Source organism: Lottia gigantea (assembly GCF_000327385.1).
Source record: "Lottia gigantea unplaced genomic scaffold LOTGIsca_18, whole genome shotgun sequence".
In the NCBI taxonomy this organism is placed as follows: Eukaryota; Metazoa; Mollusca; class Gastropoda; family Lottiidae; genus Lottia; species Lottia gigantea.
The window spans coordinates 2,184,465-2,197,178 of record NW_008708301.1 but is presented as its reverse complement, the minus strand read 5'-3'; the positions used below and the strand labels follow the sequence as shown (position 1 = coordinate 2,197,178).

General features: G+C 33.6%; 1 protein-coding gene across 1 annotated transcript; it reads left to right on the top strand.

Annotated features, from left to right (window-relative positions):
* Positions 1-4,647: 4,647 nt before the first annotated feature.
* LOTGIDRAFT_158858 (hypothetical protein) lies at positions 4,648-11,037 on the top strand (the record flags this gene model as incomplete). Its single annotated transcript, XM_009052278.1, has 5 exons — positions 4,648-4,780; positions 5,413-5,551; positions 8,708-8,925; positions 10,350-10,556; positions 10,793-11,037. 5 exons carry the CDS (start codon positions 4,648-4,650, stop codon positions 11,035-11,037), a joined length of 942 nt encoding a protein of 313 aa, XP_009050526.1.
* Positions 11,038-12,714: the final 1,677 nt, after the last annotated feature.

Below are 12,714 nucleotides of genomic sequence, written 5' to 3'. Positions count from 1 at the left end.
TAAAAGTATAAGCAAATGAAGTTTTTAAACAAGTATTATTCCCTCATAGAAATTAATGGAAAATCCATGAAAGAGATTAAGATCTCAACAGAATTTGATAAATCTGTGCACATAGACACAAGTATTTTTTAAGCTGTCAAATACTCCCCCATAAATAAAGTTAAAATTAATATATGTATAATATAATATAGATGATTTTATGCCCTGTGAGTCTTTGAAACTGCCTGATACGTAGTTCATTTTAATTTCTCGGACACTCTATTTCTGAAGTTTTCCGAATGATTGTTATTATCTCTGCTAATGAAAAATTAACAGCTTTTGAAAGCACTAATGTATTTATTCTTTTTTTTTTATTTATTAAGTTTACCTTTTACTTGTTTCAACAAATATATACGAACGTTGGCTGAAAATTTGTAAACCCCACTGTGAAAGACCAAGTCGAGTGTATTCATTTGTTACTCTATATAGAACCTTTCTGGGATTACACACTTTTGTTAGCGATGCCGATCAAGAAGAAATTTTCTGCAGCCACCCTAAAAAGACATTCATAGAGGGTCATGTTTTCTGAAAAATGTGCACTAGGATGTGGTTCATCGTTGAGGCATTTTCTGCCTTGCTTGAACCACTTCTATAGTGGACCAAGGATGACTGCTCCTTTTCTGATGATTTAATTTAGTATATTCACCAGATATTCTACAATTCTAGAATTCCAAAATATCAATATTTACAGTGCCTGTGAGCGAAATAAAAATAAATTATATTTATAAAGGGTGAAAACTCACTACAGTTACTTTCTTTGGAACTACTTAAACGTATTTATATGGATAGAGAGCCAGGTTTCATGTAATCATGTTATCCCTACTTTTCCAGCCTACTTTATATTAACAATTGAATCATTAGCCTGTTAGAAAGAGGAACACTGATGAACGGTATATTATTGGCCTAAATAAAACAAAGGTTATGGGTTGTGGGTAAATTATTTGGTTTAAATGCATTATAATCATTGTCCAGAAAAAATACCAGACGTTATCTGTCGAAGCCATTTGTGATTTTACACTTCATGGAAGATAGACACTCAATTAACTCCTTTCTGGGATTTAAAATGCTGTGAAATCATCTTCTGTACAGGGAAGTTTTATCTTGTTTACTTTTGTGAAAGCCATGTGGGTTAAATTAAAATATGCTTGGCGCATGCACCGTGACTTGGCCTCCCAGGCTATCCGATAAAAATGAATACCAGGCTGGGCCTACTAGCCCTGCTTCTCGGGCTGGCTTGCTCTCTATATGGACTCTTGTATGCCACCTCTTTCCATGTTAAATCACTACATTCAACCTTGTATAGCTTTTTCCAGAAATATCGTTGAAAACTTTCGTATTGGTCACAAGAATGACAGGCCAATACTTAGTTTCTGTTCAAAAATTCAATATACATGTATCATGACCACGACATTATATCAACATCCGCTTGACTGTCACTGTTCACAAAACGACTAGTTTTCGAATTATTCTTCCGCATGCAAATCTCACAAAATCTGAAAGAACAAGGGCAATAACTCATATTAAATATTTTTCGAAGTTTTTTCATTTATTCATCCTAGGGTGTAATAAGCTATTTCACAAAATTTCTTCTAAATCCATTAAGAATAGTGTATTCTAGAGTGTTAGTGCTAAACAAAATATTAAAAACAAGGACAATAACTCACATCAAATATTTTCTGATTTTTCTGTTTTTAATATGGGTTCATCCTTTGGTGATTACAAACGTTCACATCAAGTTTTGTCAAAATCCATCAAATATTCTAGAGTGTTTACAAGCTAAAAATTGATAAATTATTTTGTAGGGTTTCTCCGTGGGAGATAACAAACACTCACACAGTTTCGTCGAGATCCTTATTACCAAGTTTTGTCAAAATCTACGAGTTAAACATTGAAACAAGGGCAATAACTCATACTATTTTGAGATAAATTCTAAACAAGCTTATTAGGCCAAACAAGTAAACAATTTAAACAAAAACATGCATTTGGGAGAATTCAATAAATTACTCAAAATCATGAAAAATTAAAGTGAAACTTTCTTGATATTTTTAGAATACTCCTATGTCAATTATTATTTTCCTGTTTCTTTTTTTAAACATACGTGTAAGCTCTTTATGAGGCAAATTAGGGGGCGGGGGGGGGGGGGGGGGCTCCTGTCCATAATCGTCGGTACCAATATTGTGTTTCTAAGTTTCTGGAATAATTCAATCTCAAATTCTAAGATTTCATTGAATTTGCACTCAACAGGGAATTTGAATCCGCCTGTATTTGTAAAATTAAGGGAGAGGGGTTATTCCAAAAGACTTCTGCGAGATATTAAGAATTACGCGCTTTTAGACAATTTGAGAAAAAAAATATTTGTTGACTTTTTACAAACCTAATGTTTAATAGTGTCTCTTTAAACTTCACAACACAATATAACAATTACAATTTATTAAAAATGTTACACACCAAATGGAATTATATAGCCGTGGTTTAAGTGCGTTATATCACAGACGAAATGCACTCAACTGGGAAATATGAAAACCATCTTCCAATAACAGGTCAATAATATTGCAATTCTCCCAAATCTAAATACACATTTTATAAAAAAGAAGTACACGTTCGGCCTGATTATCATGCGTTCCTGACCGTTTTTCTACTTGGTTTTTGGTCGTTATACGTTTTCATTGGTCGTTTCATGTCGGTTTATGTTTTACTATGGGATAAATCGTCGTGTTATTGAGTAACCAATGCCGTTGCTAATACCTGGTTGAGAAATATTCTGATAAAATACCTCTTGCACACGGACCGGAGAAAATAATTGTGGTTTATTCAGTCTTTACTAGGACTTATCCAAGAGAGTTGAATTTCATCCCAATTTGAAACGTGACCGTGCAGCAAGTCATCAGAAAATCGTTTAGAAATCCAGTGCACGTCGATTATAACTGGTAATCTAATTTGATTTCCATGTTGAGTGCATTTTGTCTGTGTCTGTGTTGTGAAGTTTAAAGAGACAATATAACACATAAGGTTTGTCAACAAACATACTAAATACCGCGTCACACTTCATGATTTTCCACACCGATATCGTAGATCAAACAGACTATCTTGCGACTCATCCGCCAACACTAGCTGACATGTACGCAAACCAACGTGTATCATCAACGTTGAAAAATAATCCTCGGATGAAGACTTATCTCTTGTGGGATTATTGGTTTTCCGTGGCCGTTAGAAAAGACAAGCCAAGAAACGGCATTGGATACGCCCATCGCTTGCATGCAGACAGTATGGTAACTTCAACCGTTCAATGCAGGAACCTGAGAATGAAGACATCCCCGGATATGCCTCATTTCAATGTGTGCACCCCATCATATTCCAGGAATTGCTCGACAAGGTTATCCCACACCTGATCCTTGATTCCCGTGGGGCTTGCATTGACTTTACATTACTTAGCAGCCGATAAATAATTATGGATATTTTTCACTGGGAATGAGAAATTTACAAAGCATTTTTTCTGAATATTAAAACATCTTTTGTGGCTGTAAGAAAATAATGCTCTGTGATGTCATTATTAATTCTATTAAATGTCTTAATAAATCGATAGAACATAATTCTATAATGACTATATGGTAGCTTTGTTCAGATGAAGTGAAATGTAACAAAGAATGTCTGTACTAATGGGTTTTAACTTCGATAAGGTTAATAAATTGTTTGTGATCCTGGCTGATGGAAAAATAGCCTTAACTCCAATTAGGTGTTATGTATCTCGATGTATTGTAACTTGAATACAAGCTTCAGATCAGTACACAATTCTGCGTGTGCATTTTATTTGATTAACATAACCATTATAGGGACATTTTTAACGACTGTAAGCAACTGTTAGCAAATAAAAGAATGTTTTCATTCGTAGGATATAGTGCACCAACTTTTATCTCGAGATTGAATATATCAAGTAATAGTTTTAACTAAGGCATTATTCGTTTAAGTTATATTTAGTAAAGTCTTCATTTCAAAGACTATATATGTTTGTAATTATTTATCTATTTGTCATTATGTATAGTCTGGTTTTTAACTAGAGTTTTGTAACTTTGTAGATTAAGGATAGATTAATTATTGTACAGAACACTTGCCTTCCGAGTGGTTGGAAACCCCTTTCTACTAGGATAAGCTTATTAACTGAAGTAGCGTAGTTTATTTGTATCCAATATATATAGTATCAACTACTGAGCATTTGTAATAATTTCTATTACACAACAGTCCTGTATCCATTTGTGTAGACGCAATATTTAATTGGATCATCGTATGTATTATATTTGTATAATACCAGGAGCCAGTATTTGTTTTAATTGTGCATAATGTTATGTTATATTAATTGTTTTTATACGTATAGTTAATCATTAAAGATGGTGATGAAACATTCAACCCCCTATAACATTATCACTAATACAACAAATAAAAATAATCTTTGGTTATTGAAACAATTTTCGTCTATGATTAATAAACAATAATCATTAGTAAAGGTGCAATATACACAATTTTCGTAAATTATTCCTTACTATTTGTTATAAAAACTTTTAATTATTACGACGTTTATGTTCAATCAGTCACGGGGATGAAAATAAGAGAAAAATGTGTCCATTATTCAGGAAAGTCGCATTTAATTTGTTTATTTCTAAGAGTTTTGAAATTTCATCAAAGATTTTCACCTCATATTTAAAAGATAAACTAATATCGGGATATTATCGTCAAGACGAAGTAACAGGTAGAGTGGGATGTGTCTATTCCTGTGTTGTTGATGATCTTTGTTTTGACCTAATTTGACTTATAATTCGTGGTAAAATAGCGCTTGTCAACCTTTTTAGGCTGTCGGTCACTTATTAAGTTAGGAAACAGTTCCAGGGTCGTAAAATCTACATCCCACCACCAGACAAAATCTGTTATTTCTTATAATCACATACATTCATAATTGACGCAATTTGAATGACACTCGGACAAATTATTAACAAATTAAAATGTCTATAATTCAGTCCACTGTTCACTTACATTTTCTGCTGTCTGCCTTCGTCAGAAATCAGATTCTAACTGTTGTGGGGTTCGATTGGGTTTTTTTTATCAACGCCATTGAAGAAAATTTAATTTCGCATGAGTATGTTGTGGGCTAAGGTTGTGGGCGTTTGATCGCAATTGTGGATAGTGGAAACGACACATTTTATGGATGATATATACTTACATACTTACATAATAACAAACATTATGATGTATAGAGATTATACTAGTTGATACAGTACAAGTCCTAATGCAAGTAATTCGATACATAAGGAAGGAATTTGTCCAAAACTTTCAAATTGTTACTTGTTTATAGGCCTGTATGATTTGGTAAATTGAATATTTCAGATGCCTTCATAGAGAACATTGCTTTAAATAAGCCTGCTAATATGAGCAGTGTTTATAGTATGGATGGGGCAGCATGGGAAGGTGTTGACGGTAGACACGATGGGTTTGTCAATACAAAACAGTCAGAACTAGAATGGTGGTGTGTCGATCTGGAAAAAAAATATACAACTTTCAGTCTATTGTTGTATATGGACTCACTCCACTAATTCATTTGCCATCTCTTCCCATGTTAAAACACGAAATTCAACCTTCTATAACTTTTTCCAGAAATCTCGTTGAAAGCTTTCCAATATGTCGAATGAAAGCCTGACCAATTCTCAATGTCTCCTAAAAAATTCATTATATGATGACCATGAAAATTTTGAGCTACTAAAATTGAAAGTAGACTACTACCGGTTATACTCATCCGCTAGAGTTTGGCACTTCACAAAACGACTATTTTTAGAATTAGCCTTCCGCCTTTAAGTCTCTCATCATCTCACCAAATCTGAAAGATAATGCAATTTCAGACATCAAATTCCAAATCTAGACCAAATTTTACCCAAAAATAGGCAGGCAAAAACCCCAAAAGGGAGAGAGAAAGAAGATTTCTAAAAATAGCCTGGACTACATTCCTATACAATCATTTGCATAAAATGTTTTAGTGGAGTGAGTCCATATAACCGTAATACTCAATACACAAGTAAGTACTAATGAATTCAGTGACGTACTTATTTTTGAGCCATGAAAATATATAATTTCGAATCACCTGATGGTACTTCTCTGTGGAGGAGTCCACTACTATAATACTTTTACTCTTGATTTTGTCATGCTTTGAACGAGATTTGTGATTAACGGTATTGTTTTGCTTGGACGGATTTTTATTTTATCGATTCCAGAACCGGAAAAACACAACTCTAAAATTCACACAATTTACTAAAATATAAACATTTACATTGTCAGTGAGCATTGAATTTTTTTGTAACATATTATGTGAAGGGTGATGACTCACTATAGTCACTTTCTATGGATTTACTTATTTATATGGAAAGCAAGCCAGTACGAGAAGCCATGATCCCGGATCTATTCATATAAACGCATTTTTACCGGATAGTCCGGGATAGTGAGAACTGAAGATGCTTTTTTAACAACATGAGCGCTTTTACTCGTCTGGGAAGGAGTTAATCGACTTTCATCTGCCTACTCAACCAATATTGAGTGTAAAAGCAAATACATTAACAGCATATCATTGCAAACGAATGTATTCGAATTGCATTTTTCCAGATTATAATGCATTTGAACTGATTTGACCCCTGCCACACCTTAATCTTACACAGTTTTTTTTTAAAAATAGGCTAATAATATACATAATATCCTCTTTCGAACAAGCTAAACATTCAATTATAGGCATTTTCTAAATGCTGATACTGGATCGGGTGGTTTTCTGCAGACCAATTGACCCCGAGTTTTCTTTCTTCTAAATTGAAATTGTAACAACATCCTTGACCTAAGCTATCTATGAGTATGCTGACATTGTTTGAAAAACAATAACTTTTGATTTTATAGCAATCCCAAATTTACATTTTTACAACGTCGGGCGTCTGTATTGCATTCACTTATTAACATTTGCTTTTAATAAGATTCTTATTGCAACATGCAATATTTTCAACATTATATGACAATATTTTCAGAAACATTATCTATAAGAAAATTATCAAAATTGCATAACAGACATGAGTTCTTACCAAGAAAGGGTAGGTTTATGTAGTTTTTCGTTGATATTTCCAAAGCAAACGATTTTTTTAATAGGGGGAAATTATTATCACTTACTTAAAAAGTTTTTTAACTTCGCCTTAAAGCAGTGTGAGGTTAGTATGTATATATATATATATATATGAATCTCTATGAAACCACTTTCCTAGCTCACAGAGAACCCGTTTTCTCCCGACGTAAAACTCAATTTCATTTCATTTACCACTTTACGTTTACAGACAAAATATCGACTGGCATGAAATCAAAAATTATTTCTCGAATATTTACCTGATACCACTTTTCATTATGATACTTCCTCATCGCGTTGCGATGCAAGACCGACTTCAAAAGACAACTGCACATCTAACGGATTTCAAGTATCATTTTCTCACATTTTCATCAGAGGCATAGATATGTCATAGTATCTAGTTTGCTTTCGTGCTCTTTGAAGTTTATCTTTTAATTCCCAAGCTGCAAGTATGTGTGCTTTTCAACATCTATTTTGTATAAAATATTCAAGGTGTTTATGATCTTACTTGTACATCTTATTGTGAAAAACATCTTGTTAAACCCAGACATGCACCTCACTAAAATTATTACACCTTATTAAAATTAAATTACAAAATCTTGAAACCGTTACCTAAATCAATAACTCGTTAAAGAAACCCTATTAAATTGATTGTAAAAAGGTTGGCCGGCAATTTGTAGATGATAAATCCCGATGAAATACGTGTCCGTTGTATGCTTCTATTTAATGGTGGCCTTGGGTTCTATAACCGAGGTCCACTTGTAAACGTTTGATATATTTCCTCAATATTCCAGTCGACCCAGCAGTAAATGGGTACGAATAATTCGGGAGAGAACAATGACAAGAGGTGTTGCTATGGACCAGCTGACTGGTGCCTTTCCTTTGATCAATTTTTATTTTTGAAATCCCCTTTAGTCAAACATATATTTAAATCTAATATTAAGCATCAAATTATTAAAAGGGAACATCTAATGGTGATAATAATTACATTGTTTACATTGTTCGAGGTCTGTCTAAAACAGTGGTCCACTCTCTGACTTCCCACTCTCGAACCAATTCCCTATTTTCTGGGCCAATCAAGTGTTGAATGTGTATATATCTCATCCTGTTTCCAAATTTGGCACACCGTTTGAGAATGTATCTTTTCACGAAACATCAGATCTGATCATGTTACATTAATGTGAAATTTATACCGATAATCTTGTTCGTTCTCTGTTCTTTTTTCTTTGAAGCAATATTGTCTTGTATAAATTAAGATTCGGATGTCCTCTCTCTTTAAAGCATTTTTCATAGAATATTTTGTCACGCCTTAGTCCTCTCTTTAAAAAGCACGCTACTATTCGAAACGTTACACAATAAGACTATAAATATTTTTAAAAACACTTCTTAACGTTTGGATAACGAAGGTTTGAGTTTGCATTGCAAAACCATGACCGAATTATTATATTTTGGGCTTAAGAAAAAGATATCTTACTATAATATTCTAACTATATGTCTGTGTTTCATCATTTTATGGAATAGTTTTGATTGTCACAGGTTTTTCACTTCTTACGTAGAAGATAAAAACTTCGCTAATTTTTATCATGAATATGTCGTTATATCTCGAACACGGTGTATTTATTCTTGTTTTGATGATGAGGTATGCATTGCGGTTGCCTATCATGGTTCTCGAAAGATGTGTTATTTATTTGAATCATTTCCAGCTTGTGAAACCTCTACCACGGACATTGGTATGGTAACGTATATGTCACCAGGTAACTTTAACAATCATTTTTATGCATCAACTTGAAGTTTGGGGGTTTATGTTTGACTATTGTTTGAGATTCAAGGTTGTTCGCAAGGTTTTCTAGCTTTCTTTCTTGTGTATGTATTTGCAACAGTATCACCTTCATACATTACAGCTAAAAAATCACTTTACAATGCCTTTATATCGTGCTCACTTCACTGGATACAATGATTGACAGATCATCTTATACTCTGATTTGTGTGCGCCTGTCGATTTTTTAGCATAGGACGTGGTACAAAAGTGTCAAATTGAACCAGTACCATCAATTACGCTTCCGCTACTACTATTGATTATGATTATGCCAATTGATGTTGTCGTCGCCCCTGTCCGACACATGTCTTGTAAGCTCGATAGAGACTACAGCTTTTATCTAATCTTGATAAAACTTGGTATACATGTATATATTGATGAGATCTCGATCAAGTTTAAAATTGGTAATGATCGTATGGTTTCAGAGAGATTGCCCTTGACTTAGTAAAACGCGTTAGATTTGGCTTGTATGCATGATAAAGGCTACAAATTTTATCCGATCTTGATGAAACTGAGTATGCATGTATATATTGATGAGATTTCGGTCAGGTCCGAAATTGGTAATAATTGGATGAGAGTTATTGCCCTTGACTTAGTAAAATCATGTAAAATTTGGCTTTTAGGCACAATATAGACTACAATTTTTATCTTGAAAATTCATTAAGCCACTACAGACTTTGTTATTATTTCTGACAACTGGTAATGGGCGCGTGTTACCATGCCTGGCAAGCTACTTATGTAAGGATGTCCCTTGAGAACGTATATGTAGATGATATTGAAGATGCCAATTTCTATGTATATTATTCATGAAATCCCTCTTCCGCGTGGTTAACTAGTTATACCTATATTGTTGTTTTGCTTCCACATTTAAAAGAATTTCATAAAGGTTATCAATCTTATTAAAAAAAAAAAATCTCCAGTCGAATTCTTTAGAACGGCACCTCTAAGCATCTAAAACTCATTGTCTCGGTATCACATTAAATGTGATTTATCTTATGAAATGTTTTCATGGAATTTGGCATATCAGGCAAATTAATTTGTATTAAAGAGACATAATAGTCTAATTATATCCTACTTTTGGCTATCCTCATTACCTTTCATAACGAAAACTTGATGTTCTATCCTGTCTGCAAAACATGAACTAGAACTCAAGAAACAATCATTAAAAGTTGTTTATTAGCTTTAATTTCCGAATCAAGTTACGTATGTTTGGAAGGACTAATAGCACAGTCCTTTATATGTGCAGGATAGGTGTATGTACAGATAGCCATGGACATAATTTCTGCCCAATAGAGAATAATCGATCCAATTTGAAATTGAAAGACACTTAAGCTGAAAAAGAAGGGTTTGTGACTATTTCAGATAAATTTGTTTCCAACATCGCGTTTAATAAACCAGCCCTGATGAGCAGTGTATTTAAGAATGAAAAAGGTTGCAGAGCTGTTGATGGTGATTTGAGTAGTCTAACTCGTACTAGAGAGAGTACTCTGGAATGGTGGTGTGTTGACCTGGAGAAAATATACAACTTCACATCTATCGTTATTTATAACAAAAATTCGGGACACTACAGTAGGTTTGTTTGTGTTACAGAAATGAATGGGTATCTTATTATAGAGTTGGGCGATATGGGATTTTTGTGTATCGCGATATAGACATTATTAATCACGATAGGTTCAAATATGGTGAAATAGAAAATTTCCGGGAAAAAAAAACTCTTTAAAAAAGTTATAAAGTATCTCGTTTTTGTTTCTGCTTAAAAGTATTTGAAAATATCAAATTATACAGAAATGTTTTCTTTCTTTCAGTGTCCATCAACAGACTAATAGGTTTCCAATTAAAATTAAACGATAATGGAGAATGTAATCTTGAAACATTTCATGATTCTGTCGTTTGTTATAAGGATAATCGAACATGGAGATTGTACGAGTACCACTTAACCTCATGTAACCAACCAGACGTGGACTTCTCTTCGCGATTTATATTCATCAGTCCTAGATCAAGCCTACCTGTTACCATTAGAGAAGTGTTTGTATCAGCTACAGATGTTTAAAATAAAAAGAAACTGTGCTACTGATTACCATATAATTATGGATTTTTCTTGTTCATATTAAGGAATGTCGGTAAAAAATTGTCTTTAACTTCGATAAGGTTAATAAATTGTGATCCTAGCTGATGGAAAAATAGCAAAAAAAAGTGCCAAAGCCATTCATGAAATTTTAAAGGAACATCAATATTTCATATAAGCTTACCCACTGTAAATTATAAATCGGGTGTAAATGCATATTGAACAAATGTTATTTGGTCATGGGAGCAAGTTGCAACATGTGCCAGGGTTCTATATAAAAATAACCACGGTTTAAATCAGAAACTTGGACCTTCCAGAATATTGCTCCAGACAGGTCTCCGACCTTAGGTTTTACCCCAATTTGCAAGACTCCGAAAGCACATCTTCCAGCACCAGAACGCCCGTCCACGCACTGTCATAGTCACCAGGACCTTCCTCAAACGGAATAACATTACAGTAATGTATTGGCCTTCAGTCAGTCCGGACTTAAACTCGATAGGACAATTGTGAGATGAAATTCAGACGTCTAAACCAGATCTAGACGCTTCATAGAAATGTTACAAATCTCATTTCAGTTTTCCTCTGGGTCTGGACGCAGATTCCAATGGCATCTGTAAACAGTTTGTATCACTTTATTTACAGAATATATGCCGACCATCGATATGACATTGCAATAACACTTAAGATAACAATGCTTAAGGTGGTTGTTTTGTGACATGTATCGTAAGGCATTACTGACATGAGAATAACATTCACTTCCTTATGCGACGTTTCTTTTTCTGTTCAGTATATATATTATCTTTATAGAAGTTATCATTTATATGTTTTTAAATAACATCATTTTTATATTTTAAGAATGTCTTGTCTCGTAATTTATCATGGCTGGACAGGAATAATTTCGTCTTGTGAATTTTAATTGTATATTGCTGTAACACGTCAATATACTTCTACTATTATTACTATTAGTACTGCTTTAACTGGGTCACAAAGTGAACTCAGTGAATCACAAAATTTTAAGCCCCATCTTAGAAAATTTGAAGCATCATCTAACTCACTGAGAGCATGATCTGACTTGCTGGGAGCATCTTCTGTATAGCTGGAAGCACCATCTAACTAGCTGTCAAGATCTGAATCGCTGAAGCATTATCTGACTAGCTGGAAGCAACACCTAACTTACTGGTATCATCATCTGACTGGGCTGGAAGCACCATTTCACTCACTGGGAGCATCATATGACTAGCTGAAAGCACCAACTGACTACCTGGAAACGCCATATTTGAAAATTTATTCTTTCTATAAGTTAGAATCATTCATACGTGTGCATATCTATGAAAAAATTCGAACCGGATGTAACTTGTCAGCCGCCATATTAAAATGACCCACATTTATTTCAACCAAAATATGTGATTAACGGATTATCCGATTTGATTGTTATTAAATTTCGAAAACGTTTTTTAATTTTGGCCCTTGATTAAGTAAATGTTGGTAGAGGCCACAATGTATATCTGAACATGATGAAACCTGATGTGGATTTATTTATATTATTGAGATCGTGGTCAAGTTTGATAATGACAATAATTTGTTGACTTGTAGCCCCCAACAAATTTGGTTTGGAAATATATTTAAGGCAACAATTGTTGTAAACATGATAGAAAGCTGATA